At 59.3% G+C, this 20,029-nt stretch overlaps 2 protein-coding genes across 6 annotated transcripts; one reads left to right on the forward strand and one right to left on the reverse strand.

Moving 5' to 3' along the window:
- Positions 1-785: 785 nt before the first annotated feature.
- Positions 786-7,977, reverse strand: STOML1 (stomatin like 1). 4 transcript variants are annotated; one of them, XM_076348512.1, is made up of 7 exons: positions 7,958-7,977; positions 5,424-5,530; positions 5,140-5,289; positions 4,436-4,639; positions 3,367-3,595; positions 2,520-2,738; positions 786-1,421 (listed from the first exon to the last, which is right to left on the reverse strand). In XM_076348512.1, exons 2-7 carry the CDS (start codon positions 5,463-5,465, stop codon positions 1,219-1,221), a joined length of 1,047 nt encoding a protein of 348 aa, XP_076204627.1. In that variant the 5' UTR covers positions 5,466-5,530; positions 7,958-7,977; the 3' UTR covers positions 786-1,218. The 4 variants fall into 4 exon arrangements, with proteins under 4 accessions (XP_076204627.1, XP_076204625.1, XP_076204624.1 ...); XM_076348510.1 differs by lacking the exon at positions 7,958-7,977 and adding an exon at positions 5,732-5,945 and having other exon boundaries at positions 2,520-2,735; XM_076348509.1 differs by lacking the exon at positions 7,958-7,977 and adding an exon at positions 5,732-5,945.
- On the forward strand, positions 6,284-15,811 carry PML (PML nuclear body scaffold). Of its 2 annotated transcripts, none has more exons than XM_076348507.1 (10): positions 6,284-6,437; positions 7,195-7,300; positions 8,112-8,679; positions 9,092-9,669; positions 10,110-10,162; positions 10,673-10,753; positions 10,843-11,059; positions 11,752-11,804; positions 14,760-14,916; positions 15,009-15,811. In XM_076348507.1, exons 2-10 carry the CDS (start codon positions 7,249-7,251, stop codon positions 15,581-15,583), a joined length of 2,334 nt encoding a protein of 777 aa, XP_076204622.1. In that variant the 5' UTR covers positions 6,284-6,437; positions 7,195-7,248; the 3' UTR covers positions 15,584-15,811. The 2 variants fall into 2 exon arrangements, with proteins under 2 accessions (XP_076204622.1, XP_076204623.1); XM_076348508.1 differs by having other exon boundaries at positions 6,410-6,437; positions 7,199-7,300.
- Positions 15,812-20,029: the final 4,218 nt, after the last annotated feature.

Below are 20,029 nucleotides of genomic sequence, written 5' to 3' on the forward strand. Positions count from 1 at the left end.
TCCGGAAACATTTCAATTCTCCTTGCCCCCGCCCCCCTGGCAGGCAGCCCCTTGCATAGTCAGGCTTATCCCACTGGTCCAGCAAAACGTCCTGGGGGCTGATAAAGCTGCCTGGAGCTCCCAGACATTTTAACCCCTGGAGAGCTGGGCGCTGTAGGGGAGCTGAGCATCCCTGGAGAGGCCGTGCTGCATCCTGACAACTCTTCCTCGCCATGACAGGACTTCACGTGTTCATCACGACCACATGGTGAGATGGGCTCACACCACGCAGCCTCCTTGACTGGCAGCAGCTCCCACGCCCTGGCCAGCACGTGGCCTCTTTATACAGCACCCTGGGTCCCTTGGGGAAACTGAGGCACCAAGGGCTGCAGCCCCGTCTGCCTGCAGAAGTCATCAGCCCATCGCTGCCCAAGCGCAAGGCTGCAGACCAGGTTTATTGTCCGTGGAGAGTTGACAGAAAGGAAGCTTACAAAAGAAAGAAATATCTACACACGCCTATATACAGTCCACACGCCCCCCGCGGACAGACCTCACAGCACGCATGCAAAAGCACTTTGAAGCACAAATTAGAGCAACGACTTCTCACAAACCGCTGTGTCAGGAAGGCTCAGGGACCACCAGGAAGCTCGTTCCCCAAATCGCCACCTCTGCTCCTTCCCCATAAATGCCAGCATCCCGTCAGCAGTGCCACGCTGGACCCCAACCCCAGCTCGCTGGTGGCATCCCAGCCTGGTCCAGCCAGCCCTCGTGCCCCGCTTCGGCTGCCCACCCCACCCCACCCCATGACTGCCATCCTTGGCCACAGTGTCCCCAAGATCTTCCCAGTCCGGTCTGCTCAGCTCATGCCCCTTCCAGTCCGAGATGCCTGGCCATGCAGCCCGTTGTGAGGGCAGCAGGACGTCAGTCTGTGCCCTGGTGGCATATTGGCCAAGGGACCTGGAAGCAAACTGGCATATGCTGGGGTGCCAACTGGTTCCCATCCCATAACGTTGTAGGCAAAGGATGGGCAGGGGAGGTAAATCCAAGGACAAGGACAGGCAATGCAGCTCAGCTTCAGTTTCCCTGCTCAGGTCTTCACCCAACTCCCGCAGCCTCCACGGGGAGGGCAGCAGGAGCTCCAGCAGGGCAAGGCCCCTGCCGCTCAGCACCCCTGTATGTCCCCTGCTTTTGCACACCTACAAAGACACATGCACACAGACACGCACCCACACGCATGCTCTATCTACGTTGCTCCATCGCCTTGACGAGCTCCTCCAGCTTCAGGGCAAGGTGCAGGTCACCTTTCACCTGCAGCCTCCCACTCATGTAGGCACTCAAGGGGCGCAGGTCGCCCAAGAAGAGGTCCTGCAGGTCTTTCTCTGCCACCTCCAGAACAACGTCGGGGCTGCACTCGGGCACGCCACAGCCAGCTCGCCCCTTGCCTGTAGGACACGATGGGTGGGAGAGAGAGAAACAGCGGGCTTCAGGATCCAGCCTTGCCTGCTGGTGTTTCCCCCACTGTTTCACATGGGTTGAGTTGGGCCGGATGACACACAAGGGCCTGGCATGGAGATTTTGGAGACAGGAGTCCTTACTCCTTATGGAGATAAATTTCTCTTGCGTTGCTCCACCAATGTCCTGTTACAGTGGTCTACCTCCAAGCCCTGTCCTACTTTTGCCATGGTGCTGGTTTTGCCTGGGATAGAGTTAATTTTCTTCATAGTAGCTAGTATGGGGCCATCACTCCAAACGTCCCCCCCTTCCTCCTTCTTCCCCCAGCTTTATATACTGAGCACGACGTCATATGGTGTGGAATCTCCCTTGGGTCAGTTGGGGTCAGCTGTCCCGGCTGTGTCCCCTCCCAGCTTCTCGTGCCCCCCCAGCCTGCTCGCTGGTGGGGTGGGGTGAGAGGCAGAAAAGGCCTTGACTCTGTCAGCACTGCTCAGCAGCAATGAAAACATCCCTGTGTTATCAACACTGTTTCCAGCACAAATCCAAAACACAGCCCCGTACTAGCTACGGGGAAGAGAATTAACTCTATCCCATCCAAAATCAGGACACGTGGCCACCAGGAAAACCATCAGCACCCCTAGGGGAACGGATTAGGGTGCTGTGAGGACATCTGCCAGCGTGGCAGTGGCCCAAGGCGCTGCCCATGCATGTCCCTCCATCACTACCCCTTTGGGCTGGTGGCATGCAAGAACCAACAAACCTTGAGGTCTCTGAGCCATCCCACTTGGCCAGCCACGAGGAGACCTAGCTGCCAATTTTCTATCCATACTCTCTTTCTGAAGGAAAATTCATGGTTTTAACCCAAAACAAATTATACCTTGGACTTTCAGGGAGCATGGACTCAAGGCCACAGTCGCCAAAATGCAGTGCTCGGCTGATAGACCCTGGGGTGCCTTTCATGGAGCTACCAAACAGACCTGGTTTGGGACCCCCTACCACCAAGCTCGGTGGGGTTTGCAGCATGCAAAGGGGGCACGGGCACGAAACACCCTCCCACCTCTGACACAACAACCCCGAAGAGCGGTGACCTGAGGAGAGGTCTATGAAGTAGGTGCTCTGGGCGCCGCTGGGCAGGGCGATGTTGACCTGGTAGGATGCTCCCACCTGGCTGACCAGGGCCTCGGAGAGGATGGGCTCCACCGCCGAGAGCAGCTCGTCTGCGCTGGGCTTCCTCCGGGCGCTGCCGGCGGTGGCGAGGAGGGGAGCGGTGGGAGGCTCCACCTCGTTCACCGTCTCCATGCTGTCTGCTGGGGACAATGGGACAGAAGGGGGTTGAGGGGACACCTTCGGGTAGTGAGCTTTGCTGGTCTGCATGGACCCACCAGAAAAGGTCTCCAGAGCAAAGAAACCCACTTATCCAGCAAGTTTCCAGCTAAGCAAGAAGAGGACAACATGGTTTTGCCAATTCCTACTGCCTGCTCTTCTGTCTGCCATGGGTTACTCTTCCCCTGCTACCAGGGGGTGGAAAATCATCCCTGAAAGAAATAGCGAGGCACAGATTGGTGCAGGGTTTCTGGAAAAAATTCCATGTTGTCCTGAGATGCGACTCTCTCGGCAAGCTCAGGCTTGGGTTTGCCTGGCAGAAATGCTGAGCTCTGAGTTGGTCTTCAGCCCAGGGTCCTGCAGAGCTGCTCCTGCCCTCCCCAGTCCCATCTCCAATGTCTTGTTAGAAAGGTTGTGTTGTGCTACACGCCGTGTGGAGCTGTGCCCGAAGCAGTCCTCTCTCCTCCTCCCTACCAGCCTCTTTGTGCTGTGCTTGTAGGAGCGTGATATCTCCCAGATTTGGACTCCTCTGTCAAACAGCCAATGGACACAAAGGTCATTGGGCAGGAGGGACATCCCCCAGCGCAGAAGTGATGGCCTTGGGTTGGTTACCTGCCTCTGGAGCGCCAGTCCCGCTGCCTGCCAGAGCCAGGGTGTTGCTGAAGAAATGGGCAGCCAGCTGCTGAACGGTGCCATCCAGCCCCTCCAGCCCGGGCACGGGTGGCATGGTGGCCAGAGGGCCCACCAGGTTCTCCCGGGGTGGCTGCAGCACTGCCTCCATGCTCAGCTCCACCCGGTCCACCTCCAGGCCCCAGGACTTGGTCATGTCGTTAATCTCCAGCTGCCGAGCCGGGAAGAAAGGGAGAGGTGTTGGCAGCCCAGGCAGAGCTGGGTATGGCCATGGAGACCACCCACAACAGCACCCCCCACCATGGGCATTCCCATAGCTTATACTTCTGCTGCCCACCAGCTTTAAACGCAGGGTGTTGAACCAGGCTCAGTAGTCCGTCTCCTCCAAGCTGCCCACTCTCACTTTCAACCCTGCTCACCCAGGTGCTCTCCCAGCTTGGAGGAGGTCGGGACAGGGAGGACAGCTCTGTCTCGGTCCCCTTTCTGTGGCTCCCTCCCAGGCTGGCCTCTTTCCTCGCTCTCCCCTGGGCACTGCGGCCTGGCATGGTGCTCCACCAGGCAGCACCTCTGACCTCCAAACTACCCCAGACACCCCAGAGATACCAGTATATCCCCCCCAGCCTCCTTTTATATCATCCCTTGTAGACGTTCAACCCACAAGCTCTTGGCCTGGCCCAGGTCGGCTGCGGGCACTAGTCACTGCCCCTCTGCCACCGCCCTGTCCTGCTTCTCTCCCCAAAAGCCTTTTCCAGTTTGCAGCCCCCTCCAGACATTTTCCTGGTGGAGATATGGAGGCCAAATTTAAGCCTGCTGACAAAACGTGGGCTTTTCTGCGTGGCCAAAGCCCTTCGAGATAAGCCACAGAGCTCCAGAGACCCACAGGCTGAAGGCATCTGCTCCCCACTAATCACCACCTCTTCCCAGCTCTCCTCCTTGGCCAGGTCCATAGCCAGGTGGACTTCCAGCAGCTACAGCTTTCCCTTACTCTTACGTCCACACCAAGAGCCCGAGGGTTTGCGGGGGCTCTGCGCCAGGCTGGGGTAGTGCTCACCAGCAGCTGCTCCCCGATCCTCAGCTTCTCCACCTGGATCTCGCGGAGGCTCTTCTTCACCAAGGTCTTGGTCATGGCGTTCTGCGCTGTCATCCGGGTGGCTGCGATGAGGTCCTTCACCATCATGACGGACAACACGGGGTCCCACACCCGGAATTGGACGTCAGCGCCCATGGAGATGACCGCCCCGTCCTTGGAGGTCAGCTGGGGCAGAGGGGAGTCAGGGTCTCTCCCCCTCTTCACCCCGTGGCCCAACCCTTGTGCATAGAGCCTGAGAGCAAAGGCATGCACTTCTTTCCCAGCTGGCAACCGGCTCTAGCTCTCTTTATTAAGAGGGTTATTAGAAACAAAACCAACCCAAAGGATGAAGTTTGGGCTAGTCTGAATGGTGAGGCCAGTTTCCAGCACGGGGCTGTTCTTGAAAGACATCTGGGAAGGATAGGGATTGATGTTTTTGAGATGTCTCCAGCCAGGAACGTGCATTGGACAAGGTGTGCAAAGTCAAGAGGAGCTTTTCAACTGCGGGCGGGTGAGGACTCTGGGTTCACAGCACCAGCTACGACCCCCCTCGCCTCGCCGTGAGGATGGAGGAACTGAGAGTTGGGTCCATGCATGGCACCAAGGGTCAGGCTATCCCAAAATCCACCTCTCTGGGCATTTGAGAGATGTCTCTCCATACTGCCCTGAGGCCCAAGGCAGCTCACCTTGCAGGGGGGCACGTTGAAGGCCCTCGTCCTCAGATCCACTCGCTGCCAGTGATCAATGAAGGGCAGCAGCAGGACCACGCCGGGTCCCTGCGGCGCCCGGATGCGGCCCAGGCGGAAGATGATCATTCGCTCGTAGGTGGGCACGATCTGGAACGGGAAAGTTGAGACCAAAACCCCGGGTCCTGCGGTGCCAGGAGCAATGGGGCCAGGGGCAGCCAGGAATGGTCCCCCCTGCGGAGGATGGGTTGTCATCCCACTCCTCGCCTGCTTTCCTCCCTTACCTTCAAGGCAAACCATCCTGAGATGGGGAAGGTGACAGCCATCAGCAAGAAGACCAAGGAGGTGATAATCCCATGGCAGATCCAGGACAGCCAACCCTGGGAGGAATCTGCAGGGGGGTGAAAGGGGGATGTACCTGCTCCAAAACCCCCTTCCCTGCCCATGAACCCCCACCCGAGCCTCTCTCCCCATGCACCCTGCACCCCAGGGAAGCCGGCAGTGTCAGGGGGAAGCCAGCCAGTGCAACATCCTACAGCAAAAGTGGCAATAGAGAGAAAGGCAGCAGCTCTTCTCTAAGGTCGGGACTCACCTGTGGTATTCCCGGCCGGCCCCAGAGGGTCTTGCTTGGATCCGAAGGAGAAGCAGCCCTTCTGGGCACCGTAGAGCCCAATGCTGGACTGCTGGAAGCGGTCAAAGTCTCCCAAGGGAAGGGCCTGGTATCCCGACCGGCTGAACATGGTGCTGGTGCCTTGCACGGCACCCCGCTCCCAGTGCTCGGCACCCTCTAAGCCCGGCTCCCCGCTGCCATCGCAGCCACCTCTGTGGCCAGCACGGCTTCTGCCTGCCCCTGACCCGATCCAACGTCCCTGCCCGGCTGCCTGCAAACCTCCCCGCCCTGTCGTGCAACCGGAGAGACACCGGAGAAGAGCTGATGAGCCCTGCTGTTATCACGGAGGATGCTTGCTAGAAGAAATCAAGTCCTTCAGGGGGTTTCCTTGCCGGGGTCTCACCCAGGCTGAGGGGTTCACATCTTCCCAGCGACCCTCTGGGCAGTGGCCGAGCCGGGAGACAAAAGCCACGGCCCCACAGCCACCCTCCACATTGCACCCCCTTGGAGCTGGGAGATAACCCTGGGGTGTCCCTGGCCACCAGCCCCGTGGCTGGGGGGACCGGAGGCCGCGGCAAGGATGCTGCGGCGGGGAAGGAGGGAGCCGCTGGCGCTTCCTGGTCCGCCCGTCATGTGGCTGCTGACGGCACAGGGACGAAACGGCTCACGGCTCACGGCTCACGGCTCGGTGAGTTTTTCTGGAGAGGCCCTGCAGGGGAACTGCTCCACCAGCCATGGGGAGGACAGCATCCTCCATCGCACACATACCTTGGGGGTCTCCAGAGGGTACCTCAGCCCCACGGGGAACCGGGAGAGGTATTTTTCCCAGTGATTCCTGGCTCCGGCGTGGCCTTTTCACCGTGCCAAAGGCCCCCCACCCCATCTCACCGGCCTGCAAAGGGTAGTGGGGACCGAAGAGCAGCCCAGAGAAGCGCTGCTGAGGACAGGGGGTGGCAATAGGGCAGGTTGAAAGCCCCCTCTGGCTGAAGTGGGGGCCTGAGACACTGCCCCAGACACAGCAGCAGCCCTTGCAGCCAAGCCAGCACCCAGACATGCACCCCAGCACAGCTCGGGGGGTCCTATCTAGCAGGTGAAGCAGAGCTTTGCCATCCGACCCGTCCCCGTCCCCCCCCCCCCCCCGGTGCCAGCATCCCCCTCCGGTGTCTGCATCCCCACCCTGGTACCAGCATACCCCCCGCCCCCGGTGCCTGCATCCCCCCCCCCCCCCCCGAAATTGCCACCGGCACCCCAGGGCGGAGGAAAGGCAGGAGCAGGCAGGGCGGAGGGCGCTGCCCGGGTGGGAGCGGGGAACTCCGGGTCCGGCTCGCACCCATCCCACCCACCAGCCCCCCCCCCCCCCCCATATCGCCCCTCTCCCGCCCGGGGAAACCCCCGGCCTTCCCCGCCTTCTTCCTGGCAGCTCCTCCTCCTCTTCCTCCCCCCAGGCAGGCTGGGGAAACGAAAGTTCGCGGTGAGCGGTGCTAGGCCCCGTCGCTCGCATGCCCGACAGCCCCGCAGCCCCCCGGCCGCCCGGCCACGGCCCCCCGGCAGGTAAGGGGGGGGCTCCCCGCTTTTCTGGAGGGGGAGGGGGGACGGGGAAGGGAGGCAAAGCCTGGCCCAGGCCCCCCGCCCCACAAAGGGAGCCGCGGGGATTGCCTGCTTGGGTGGGGGGCGTTATTTTTTAGGGTGCAAAACCATTGTGTGTGTGTGGGGGGGAGGTGGTAAGGGGGGCGTCTCTGCTTTATTCGGAGGGGCTCCTGCCTGCGCTGCCGGGCAGCGGGAGGCCCGGGGGGGGGGGGGGGGGGGGGCGAAGGGTGGGGAGGGGGGCATCTCTGGGGACAGGGCTGGTGCCAGCGTCCCGGTGGTGCCCGGGAGGTTTTGCAGGAAGCGGGGGGGATCGTCGCCGGGGCTCCCCCTTCCCTCCCCTGCCTTCCCCGCTCGCAGGGCGGGAAGAGGTAGTGGCAGCAAAGTGAAAGAAAAGTCGCTTTGCAGCCTTCCTTCCTCCCCCACCCCAACTCTGAAATCCAAAATTCCCCGAAGGGAAAGGGGGGGCGAGGAGGAGAGCCTCCAAGGGTCCCACACTGAGGGCAGGAGGGAGCACAGCCCTTTGCAGCCAGCAGAGAGTCTCCCCGGGAGACCACCCTTTGCCTTGCCGGGGTGCTGCCACCCACTCGCCCTCGGCAGGAAGGATGGAGAGGAGCTGCTCACCCGCCTTGCGGCTCCCTTATTGCTTCCATGCATCAGGGTGGGTAAAGTGGGCCGCCCGTGGGTGGCCTGCATGGCCCCCAAGGGTGGGACTGAGCCTCCCATCCGCCTCCATCTCACGTGCTCCAACGGGGTCTTTCCCCCACATCCCACCTAGACGGAGATGGTGCTGCTGCCCCCATGGAGACGGGACCCCAGACGGCTACACCCCCGTGCTCCCCTTCATCCCAGCAGCCTGCGGTGAAGGATGACTTCCAGTTCGTCCTCTGTGAGCGCTGCCGACAGGAATCGCCCAACCTCAAGCTTCTCACCTGCCTCCACACCTTGTGCCTCGGTTGCCTGAGCGAGAACAAGCCCATTGGGCAGTGCCCCATATGCCGGACGGCCATCCCACAGGCCAGCGGCATCCCCAACATGGAAAACCTGCTCTTCACCAACCTGCAGACCAGGCTCAACATCTACAAGAAGCTCAGCAACAGCAGTGGCCTGAGCTGCAGTCGGTGCCGTAGCGAAACAGCGGCGGTGTGGTGCTCCGAGTGCGAGGAGTTCCTCTGCACCAAGTGCTTTGAAGACCACCAGTGGTTCTTCAAGAAGAGGAGCCACGAGGCCAGGAGGGTGGAGGAGCTTCGTGCTGAATCAGCCCATCAGTTCCTGGAAGACACCAGAAAGTCCTACAACCTTTTTTGCTCCAGTCCTGGTCACGCCAACCAGGGCCACATCTCCAGGTGAGGGTGGTGCCTTGTCCCCAGGTCCCATCCTGCAGCGAGGGCTTTGGGGCAGCTGCTCCAGGACCAACTCTGCCAGGAGGGCAGAGCTAAGGGGGTTTCATCACCTGCCTTTGGAGAGGGACCACTGCAACCCTGGAGAGACCCTGGGCAGGAGCAGGGTGTGATATGGGGCTGGCAGGTCCTTGGGAGGAGGGAGGGGAGCAAAGGTGGGTTGAACACCCAGCTTCATGCCCACATCTGCAGCTGGTGATGTGAGGCAGAGCCCTTTCCTGCCCCGTGCCTCAGTTTCCCCTCTTGTTAAACTCCTCAGCTGTCCCTTGGGGAGGGGGAATCATGCCCAGCACAGTGGAAATGCTTTTCTCCCCCTGCTCACGTACCGGCTTTGAAGGATGCTCCCGTTTCCTTCCAGCATCTACTGCAGGAAGTGTGAGAAGCCCCTGTGCTGCTCGTGCGCGCTGCTGGACAGCCAGCATGCCCCCTTCTGCGACATCCACAGCGAGACCCAGCGCAGGCAGGAGGAGCTGGGCATCATGAGCCAGGAGCTGAAGCAGAAGAGAAGCAGCTTCGAGGCCACCTACGTGGCGCTGCAGGATGAGGCCGTCCGGCTGGAGCAGGTGCAGCAGGAGATGCGGGAGCTGATCCGGCAGCGCGTGGAGCAGCTGGTGCGGCTGATCCGGCAGGAGGAAGAGGAGCTGCTGGGGCTGGTGGAGGCGCAGCAGGAGCAGGGCCGGCAGGAGGTGGTGAGGGAGCTGCAGCGCGTGGAGGGGGTGCTGCGGCGGATGGAGGCGGGCGAGCGGCTGGTGGAGAAGATGAGCCTCTACGCCACGGAGCAGGAGGTGATGGACATGCAGCCCTTCATCAAGGACTCGCTGGAGCAGCTGCAGCAGCTGCAGCCACCAGCGACCGGGGACCAAGCGCAGCCCGGGGACTTGGCCGAGTGCAGAGCCAGGCTGCAGGCGCTGGTGGAGCGTGTCACGGGGCACCCAGGTGAGGACTTGCATGGGGATGGATCCAGCCACCCCACAGGCAGCGGGGACTTGGACCAGCTCAGAAAGCCATCACCCAGCTCTGGGTCCCGCAGGGTTCAGAGCCACCTCCCTGCAGCAAAACGAGCCCAAATTCACTCTTGTAGGGTGCTTACTTCCAATGGCTCCAAGATTTGCTACTTTGCTTATATGGCCAGAGCCCCTTTTTGGTCTCCCACCAATCTGACAGGCTCTGGTGATGCTGATTTCTGGGTCCCCAGAGGCTCCTAAACCCCTTGGGCCATCCCAAACTGAAGGGCTGGAAAATGGGAAGGAGACCAGAGCTGCCCCTTCCTTGCTGCAGCTGCTGGGCAAGTTTTTCCTGGCTCAGCTGCTGCTGGGGCTGGGTGGGAGCTCCGGAGGCTCCGATTTGGGATTGCAGCCCTGCTCTCTCCATTGCAGGTACCAATTCCCAAGCTGTCCCCATGGTCGAGGTGGCCCTGGAGAACAACTTGGTGAGATGTCCGTGTTTCGTCCCGGTGCGCTGCCATGCGGGGAGGGCTCCTGCATCAGCCGAGACCTGGACCCCCCCACTTCCTCTCACCTTTGCAAGCCTTTCCCAAGGGACTGCCTTCCCCTTCCCAGCCCGTCACTCCCATTTCTTTGTTAACAACAAACCCCCGGGGATGTTTCTGCCTGGGCAGAGAAGAACCTGCTTTGTAGCCATCGGTTCCTGCTACCCAGGCGTGCTCCTACCCCATCCCGCTTCCCCAAGCCTGCTGCTTCATCCCCCATTTTTGGCAGGGAAAACCGTAGCCTCCCCTGGCTGTAGGACTGCCAAACACCCGCAGCTCAGGCACAAGCCTTGAGCCAAGCCAGAGGGCCAGGCTGTGCCTCAGTTTCCCCCCTGCTGAGGATGTTTCTGCACCCCCCGGCTCTGCCCGCTGCTCGGGGACACCCCAGCCCTGCAGAGGGGTCGGTGGTCTCGAGGTTCACCCTAATGCTGCTCCGCACTCTCTCCACAGCAAGAGGAGCCGGTCCAGCCCGAGAGCCAGAGCATTTTGCCCACCTTCACCATCAGCCTCAAGGAGATGCACACGAGCCCGGTAAGAACCGCCTTAGCCAGGCAGGAGCCTTTGGGGACCAGGAGATGCCACCCTGGCACCTTACATCCCCCATGCCCTCCTCTCTCCAGGCTCTCCCCATCACCACATGTCCCAAGCGGAGCTCACACTGTGTGGAAAGGGGCAGTCAGATGTCACCCAAGCTACTGAAGCTGGAGCACGACACTGTGCCGGTCCCCAGCGATCCCAGTTCAAACCAGTGGGATGACAGAATGGGGCCCAGCACCTCCGTGCCGAGGCAGAACTGCAGGAGCATCCCTGCTGCCAGCAGCCACACTGATGATGCAGGTGGGGACCAGGGACGTGGCCCTCCTCGTTACCCCATCTCTTCCTCCCCCTTATGGGAGTCCCCCATCTTTCCCAACCTCTGTGCACCCCCATGCACTCAGAGCCTTGGCCAACCTCCCCTGGGTCAGAGAAGCAGAGGGTGGGAGCTGGTTCCCAGGGGGTAAATACGAGCGCAATGCTCAGGGGTTGTTGCAGATGCTCCATCCAGCTCCACGTCCTGCCTCCGAGGTAGCCAAAACCAAGCCTAGGGAAGAGCATAGCAGCAGGGCAAGCGTGCAGAGAGATTCCCCTGCCTCCTGCTCCAGGAGCTCTGGATTTTCCTGAGGCAAAAAATGCTACAATTTTTAGCAAGACACATTTTCTTCCCCGAGCTCACCCAGCCCCACTCCAGCCTGCTGCAGCATCCCGCAGCAAGGGGTCCCGGGCTCAGCTCTGCAAACAGGAGGGAGGATGAAATGCATGTTCTGGAGAGGCTGGTACAGGGTCTATGGGGGTGAAGCAGCAGTGGAGAGGTTGCCTCCACTTGGGGTGAATCCGAGAGCACCCAAGGGCTGGGTGGTTCACAGTCCTGGTAGAAGCGTTTACCCTCTGCAGCAAAAATTGGGAGATAAGGTCAGTCCTCCCATGGGAAAACTGGTGTGATCCAAAAATCACAGTCTTGAAGCTTCAACACCCTCCTGTTCCTTCCACAGAAGACACCAGCATCATCATCTGCAGCTCGGAGGACAGCGAGGAAGACACGGCGGTGAGTGTAATGCCAGACCTCCCTCCTTGCTGAGCCACGCCACAGGCAGAAGAGGCAGCTGCACCCCATCATCTCTGGGGTGCCTTTCCCTTTCTTCATGCCATGCTCAAAGCCAAGCCTTCTCCCTTCCTAGCATTGCCCAGAGACTTGCTTGCATCTTTCTCTTCCCCTTGGGTTGCTCTCAAGTGACAGGGCCTCTGGGCTATCCCAAATCTAGTCCTCCCGGGCTAGGACCTTTGCCAGTATCTCCTGGTATTCTGGAGCAGCCAGGGTCCTCTCTCGCAGGCAGCAAACCCCACCTTGATTTGCTCTGAGTTGGGATCCCACACCAGCTGACCCCCCAAGGTGACCCTTTTGAGTCGGTCCTTATGGCCTCTTCCTTTCCGCCTCGCTGGGAAGGTTGTTCTCAGCTTCAAAAAAATCAATTTTCATATAAAAATCAAGTTTGCAAGTTGAATGTAGCATCCGTGCTCAGAGAGTTCATCAGTCCTGTACCTATGCAGGCTGAGAAGCTCCCGGGAGCCACCAGAGCGGGTAAGGGACCATCTGAGCATCCCCAAAGTGACATTTCTGAGCTCCCTGCGGTGACATTTCACAGCACTGATGCTGCAAACTGGTGTGTGGCAACCAAATGGCCCTGGCCGAGGTGGTTAGATGAACCAAGGGCATGGGATCCCTGCTGGGATACCCCATCACCAGGACGAGCAGGGGCTCCCTTTGCAAATGGAGGCGAGTGCGGCTGATTTGGGATTGGGGGGGGTTGGTTTTCCATCACTGGCTTAATGAGGGGTTAACAGCCCCATTTTTTTTTGTATAAACTAATGCAGAAGCTCTTCTTACTCTTCAATAAAGCTGTTTCTAGATTAAATCCCAGCCCGCTGCTGGCTTCCTTATTCATTTTTCCTTTTCTGTTCTTCCTTGCTCTCCTGATTCATCTCTAACGGAGGGAAAAAAAAAGTTGTGAGGCTAAAACCCTGTCCCCGCTCCCTGCTAGTGCCAAAAAATCCTGAGGCTGGGACTTTTGGGGATGTTAGCAGCTTGCTGTGAGAAATCCCTGCATGAATCAGGTGTCCTTTGGCATGATGTGGATTTAAGGGTGTAGCAAAGGTGCAGGCTGAAGAAAGAGAGGTCCCAGGGGTATAAACATCTCACCGATGGTCTGGTGCTGGGCACTAGAAAAGTGCAACCTTGAGAGCTGGGAAAAATTGGTTTAAAGCCTGGAAAAGGGGGAAAAAATGGCAGCTGAGTGAGAAAAAAGGCTGAGCAATGGGATGAGGCAGCGGGATGCAGCCCAGGGAAGCTGCAGCCTTCAGGGGGTGGCAGGCAAGGGCTGAAGACCTGCCTAGAGGCTCAGACATGTAAAGGGAGATTCTGGGGCTGGGGAGGAACCTTTGTGGGGTCACCTGGGTACTGTCATGCTCTGCACGCCGAGCTGAAGCCACAAGAGCATCGCCAGTGCCCGGCTGTGCCCGGATCCATCGTCCACGGCCGCCGCGGTGCTACGAGCATGTGTCTCTGAATGGGTGATTTTTCCTCCCCCAAAATTCCGCACATTTTCCCTCTCTGCTTAACCCTTCCATAAAACCTTTTTGCATAGAAATTCAATTTGCTTGTTGCTGGTTTGGGTAACAAGAGCATCTGTGGTCACATTTTGTCGCCAAGTTTGGTTCATCTAACTCCCTTCAGGCCAGCTGGGTCACTCCGGGCACAGCCAGGCAAGCGGGACATGGGGCACTGCCACCACCCCACCACCAGTACCATCCTCCTCCTGTCCCTTCCCAGACAGAGCAACCCCATATGCCCTTCAAACACCTAATTTTATCCTGGCATTTAAGCAATCATAGAATCATAGAATCATGAAGGTTGGAAAAGACCTCTAAGATCATCGAGTCCAACCGTCAGCCCAACACGACCATGTCCACTAAACCATGTCCCTAAGCGCCTCATCTACACGTCTTTTAAATACCCCCAGGGATGGGGACTCAACCACTTCCCTGGGCAGCCTGTTCCAATGTTTAACCACTCTTTCAGTAAAGACATTTTTCCTCACGTCCAATCTAAACCTCCCCTGGTGCAACTTGAGGCCGTTTCCTCTCGTCCCACATTCCTTGAGCTGGGGAGTGCTTGGTTTTGCTCATGTTCCTGCAGACATCGGTCCAGCCATGTTTCCACCACTTCTGGGCTGCGGGTGAAGATGCAGAGAGCTAGTGCGGAGGGAGATGGACGCCCCATCGCTGCAGGGTGCCCAGGCCAGAGGTGCAGGATTGTCCCTGGGGGAAAGAGGAAGGAAAACTGAGGTTGGAGCCTCTTGAATGTATTGCTGTCCTACTCTTCCCGTAGGGAGATATTCACTGTGGATGTCCATCCCTGCCGAGGCTGGGCAGGGGACGGTTGGTGTGGCTGCTTTTACTCACCCTCGGGAAGCACTGCTGTAGGCACTGGATCTGCTGAGCCTGGAGAGGCACCAAACCTCCTCCTGGCCCGATTCAGTCCCTTTTTCTCTAGACACCAACCAGATCTTTAAGCCTAGTGGTATCTCATGTGGTGAGGTTGCCCAGCCACGTTTATGTCCCCCCACGAGCTGCATCCACATGAGATGGGCAGAAAGGGACAGCAAGTCCCCGGACCTGTGTGTTGTGTCCCTCTGGCCACTGCCTGGATCCCACCCCCTGCTTAGGATGAGCTGCATCCGGGGCTCTGCTCTTGCTCACTTGGCCCAGACCCTGGTTTTGGGCTCTCAACAGGGCTCCCCATGGCCAGCCCACTCCTGAGACACAACACACACCCAACCCGTCCCTGGCAGTGCCGGGACATCCGACCCTGTGGATTTCATGGCATTGCACACAACCAGGTCCTTGCGCATGGCCAATGGTGCACCCAAGGTGCTCCTCATGCCTTCCCAGCCAGGTCCCAGCAGGCAGATGAGACTTGGCCCCCTCCTCCAATCTCTTGCAGGCTTCCAGCAAGCCCAAGGACAGCAAGAAGCCCTCCAGCCCCATGTGGTCTGCAAGTGGCACCTCGCCCTATTACGACACTGGCCCCACCAGCCCCCGGGATGACGAGTCGGAGCTGAGCACCTTGGTGTTCCTCAGCTTGAAGGTTGACCAGAGAAGTGAGCATTGCCTTTCCTAGGCACAGGGGGCTGGGGGGCAGAGAGGGGTACCCCCAAATACTTACTCCAGCCCCATCCTTTCCCCTCCGCAGCCCAGTACATCAAGGAGGTAGCAGTGGCAAATGGAGAGCACACCTTCAAGACGCTGATTCAGACGCCCGAGTCGGTGCTGGCGCTGCTCTCCCAGGGTGTCTCCATGGAGGTGGGGATGCAGCACCTCCTCTGGTACCTCTCCCTGTTCCCCAGGCCCATCCTCATCGTCTATAACTTCTGGGCTCCGGAGCTGCCCACTTTCTTTAAAGCCCTGGATGCCATGGGCAGGAAAGTGGAGTTCGCCCACATTGTGCGTGGTTACGTGGATATGTTGTCCTTGATCAAAGAAAAGCTGCCCCAGGCCCCTTCCTACAAGCTGAAGAACATGCTGAAAAGGTACGTGCAGCAGCCTCTCCACGAGAGCAGCGCGCTGGCCACGGCCAAGGCCTTGCAGGATCTTTGGCGAGCCCTGGAGCTCCCTGCCCACGCCGACGTGGGGATGATGCTCACGCACTGCAACCTGCAGAGCTACACCTTGCTGCGGCCCCTGGTGCAGGAGAAGCTGCTCACCAGGAGGGTGGCCAAGATCCTGGCCCGGCGCAACCTCATCTTCCAGGAGCTGGAAGAGGCATGAGCGCAATCGTGGCGTGAGCTGAGCTGGCCAGGCCTCAGGCTAACCGTGCCAGGGATGCAGGGGTGCTCGCCAGGGATGCGGGGATGCTCGCAGCAGCATCAAACAGGACTCGCAGAGCCTCTCTGCTCCCAGCGTGGTGCTTAAAAGCGTCAGGACCCTGGGTCAGCTCTAGGGGGAAGAAACCACCCAATCGAATTAATATTTTTATAAAATAAATTACACAACGCAGCCCAGCGTAATTTATTGGGGTGTCTCCACCCCTCCTTTTCCCAGCCAGGCGGGAGGGGAGATACTCGGAGCGCTGTTCGCCCTGCCCGGGCAGCAGCAGGTACCTTGCCCGCCCCCCGTGTCCCGTCCCCCCCCCCACCCCGCAAACCCCCCGCAGCCTGGATGCGGCCCCCGGTGACAGGCAGAGGTTGCCAGCGGTGTCCCCAGCCGGGGCTGCGTGCGACAAGGCAGTGCGGGACACAGGCCGCCAGGTGTCCCCTTCGTACAGCCGCGCTCGGCCGGGCGTGCGAGGGCTGGCTCCCGTGCTTGTGCAGCCACCCGCGCACCCCACGCGGCTCACGGGCACAGGCATCGCTGGAGCCCGCCGCCGGCGGTCCCTCCCGTAGCTGGGAGGTACTGCGACCATCACCGGGGCGTCTGGTCTGCTGGATTGGGCACGGGGGGGGGGGGGGTGGGGGGTGTGTGGGTGTGTGTGTGTGTGTGTGTGTGTGTGTGTGAGAACAGGTCTTCTGGGTGGCTCGAGGTGGGTGAAGATGGGCAGGAAAGGGACGCGGTGAAGGTCTCCTCTCGGAGAGGGTGCGGTGGGAGCTGCCGGGCTTGGAAAATCGGGGGGAGATGGGGAGGAAACGTCACCCCCATCTTCTGGGAGCCCCCCGGGAACAAGCAGCGGCCCGGACACAGCTGTGAACTATTGGAGCGGGGTCTCGGCCAGCGAGGCGGGGGTAGGCAAGGGGCTGCCTTGCCCCCCTGCCTGTCCTGCCTGCTGCCTTCCCCCCCCCCCCCCCCCCGCCTGCTGCCTTCGCCGGGTCAGGGAAGAATCAGTTCAGATCCAGCACCATACAGCAGTTTATAGGGAGCGAGCCCGAAGGAGCCCCCACGACTGCACGGTGGCACACGGGGCTTGTCACCAAATTCAGACGATGCCATCTCACCCTGAGGATTCTCTGGTGTCTGATACGGGGTTGTGTGCGGGGAGCAGCCTCTACAAGGGGCACAGCCGGAGGAGAGCAGACCCCATCTGTCTGCTGTCACCAGCCTCATCAAAGTCTTGTAAAACAATAGCGAAGTCAATGGGCTGCGGGAGCCAGATTAGCTGTTTCTTCGCCCTGAGCTGCCGTAAAGCTCATTCATCTGGCTAGAAAAGGGTTTGTCACTGCGGAGTGAGCAGAGCAGCACCCAACAAGCCCCAGCTCTGGAGGAAAGGGCTGGAGCTGGGGTACCCCTGCGGGGTGAGGGCTCCCCAAAGGTCCCACCAGCTTCCACCTCCAACAGGCAGCTTCTACACACTCACAGGTTGGTACAGCCCTGCTTGGACCTCCCTTCCACCCACAGCCACCCCATGAAAATCCCCCTCCAAGCCACAGGTATAAGGAAGAATTGGAGTCTCTCTGGTTTTTTAGAGCAATAAATAACTTTACTGAATTAAGCGAATCTTCTGAAATGATATATAATATGCTGCTTGCTTGATTGGCTGTTATAAATAATGCATTGCTCAATCTAAACCATTCATAAAACGACTCCCTGCTAGCCCCGAGCAAAGTGCTTTGGGACTCAGGAGGGGGGAGAAAAAGGCAAGAAGGAGCAGCATAAATCCTTTCTGTTTATGAAAATGGATTTCTTCCCCCAACAATCATGCAAAACTAATTAGAGCCAAAGGGCTGGTTCCTCTGCATTTGATTACGCCCTGCGAGACCGCTCAGGTTGGCTGGCCAGGGTGGGTGGAAGGCCAAGGCAGAGGAGGATTCGCCCCAATGAGCCTGAGAAAGGTTACCTGGATTATATTTCTAATAAAAACATCAGCCTGCTAACATCCAAACAGGTTTGCTTCCCACGGACCATCAAGAGCAAGGAAGGGGTGGTCAGGACTCTTAAATATTTGGAGAAATGGTGAGGCAAAGCTGAGGGAAGCCTTGTCTAGATGGAAGAAGAAGCCACAATGTCTCTGGCCAGCTAGCTCCTGCAGCCAGGATGCTCCCAGGGTGGTGGCCTGATGCACTCGCCTGAACTGAGAGGAGCTGGCTTGGAGCTAGAAGCTAGAGAAGCCAGGAGAGCCCAAACTGGGAGCTTGGCCTTCTCCTTCTTAAATAGACAATGCCCTGACCAGCGTGGTGAGGAGGGCTCCTCCCTCAGACTTCAGTTGGAGATTAATGGTGTAAATCAGCAAACCCTCATTGACCACAGTGGTGATCCAGTGATTCCTCCAGCTGGGAGGTTGCCCTCATTTATACCAGTGGGAGACATGTCCCCAGAGCTGCGATGGTCAACACCAGCTGTGGACCTGGCCCCCAGCCCAGCTTCTACTTGTCACATGTTTAGGAGCATGCTTGAAACTTAGGGTGCCTGGGGCTGAGGCAGATGTGGTGTGAGAAGGAGAGCCCCAGAGCCTGCTCTTCCACCCACCCACCCATCCACCCATCCATCCATCCATCCATCCATCCATCCATCCACGCATGCATCCATCCATCCATCTATCCATCCATCAATCCATCGATCCATCGATCCATCCACGCATCTATCCACCCATTTTTCCATCCCTCCCTCTCTCCCTCTCTCCCTCCCTCCCTCCAAGCCTCCATCCTCCACCGTCCTCTCTTGGAGCTCTCATCTGAGGGGATTGAAAAGCCATCACAGAGCACTGCTGTTATTCCCTGCGCTCAGCCCATGGGAAACTGAGGCACAAGTGGTGACATGAACCCCACACATCGTGTCCGCTGGGGAGGCATGAATGGGGAGGTGGGTGGGTGATGTAACCCACGCCATGCAGCTTCATGCTACGATGACCTCCAGAGTGTGTAGGTTAGGGTCTGGCCCTCAGGAGCAGGAGGGATGTGTTATCCATCCTGTCACACGTGCCTCATCCCCTGACCCATTTCTATCACAACACGCTGCCTCCAATGCTCCTGAAATGCTGCCACCATATCTAGGACACTTGGGTTTCTTCCTCTTGCATGATGAATGAAGGCATCTTGGGAAGAGCTCAGCGTAGTGTGGTGGACAGCAGCCAAGCCAGAAAGCAAGCATCTTCTCCGTGTTGGCCACGTCCTTGTGGCATTTTATCCTACTTTCATGCTCCTCAAAGCAACTTTGCAGTCTTGCAGCCCTGTGTCTCCTACCTGAGCTCTGCAGCCCAAGTCCCAGCTATGGGTCATCAAGGGCTGACCCATGGTCCCATAGCCCCACGGTGGCGTGGAGAACTTGGGACATGCAATAGCCTGACACGCAGCAGCGAGGGGTGAGGAGCAGTGTGGGTACACATCTGGCCTGCTTGGAGATGCTGAGCCCCCAGGTGCTGTCCCGCTGACCATGGGACTCCCTGCCGTGGGGCTGGGGAGAGGCTGACAGCCCATGGGCGTCCAGAGAGTGAGCAGAACAGGAATAAAAATGCCTATAAACCACAACTCCAAATGTCTGATGCCGTAATTCCCCGAGCTGCAAATTGCTAGTGCTTGGGAGAGTGTCACGGTAAGGGTGAGGGCATGCTTGGGCGACCAGCCAGCCGCGGGGATGGGAAGGGAGTGAGTCATGGCTCAGCCCTGAAGATGCTGAGAGCACCACGGCAGTTCAAACTCCGCTCCAGCTGGAAGGGAGGCGTGGAAGTGCTGCCCTGCAGATGTCTGAGCTGGATTTGAAGCTGTGCCTCCCTCCTGCTTGACCCCTCTGCAGACCCGTGTAGCCCCCCAAAGCGAGGTGGCTTTGTCCATCTGCTTGGGACAGTCCTCTGGACCGTGCCCAGGCCTTTTCTGGGGGATGTTGGGCTGGGCCAAAACTCTGCCGGGGAGCGTGGTGACAGCCGTGGTGTAGGTGGCCACGGTGCAACACTTGGACAATGTTAGTTCACTTGCACGGAAACAAGGTGTTTTTGGTGGCCGCACATCACCCAAGAGCCTCGCCCACCCCGTGGGTGTCAGCCACCCGCCAGCCCTCAGGTCGCAGGGCTGCAAGGAAACCGTCTGAGGCAGACCACTGTGGCCAAGGGGGTTCCCGGGCACCAGGCGTCAGGCTGGGGGGTTTTGGACATGGGTCCTGGGAGAGCGGAGGTGCCTGGAGCCGGCATCGAGGATCAGACCTGGCATGTTGCTGTCAAGCAGGTTCCCCTCTCTCTCCCCTCCAGCCATCACCCCCCCCACCCCCCACCCCCCCGCTCCGCTCCGCCCTTCCCGCTCCTCGATCTTGGGAGAACACGCCCATCCCCGTGGCCTCGGGGCGGGGATGCGGAGC

Source organism: Aptenodytes patagonicus, chromosome 10 (assembly GCF_965638725.1).
Source record: "Aptenodytes patagonicus chromosome 10, bAptPat1.pri.cur, whole genome shotgun sequence".
Taxonomy (NCBI): domain Eukaryota; kingdom Metazoa; phylum Chordata; class Aves; order Sphenisciformes; family Spheniscidae; genus Aptenodytes; species Aptenodytes patagonicus.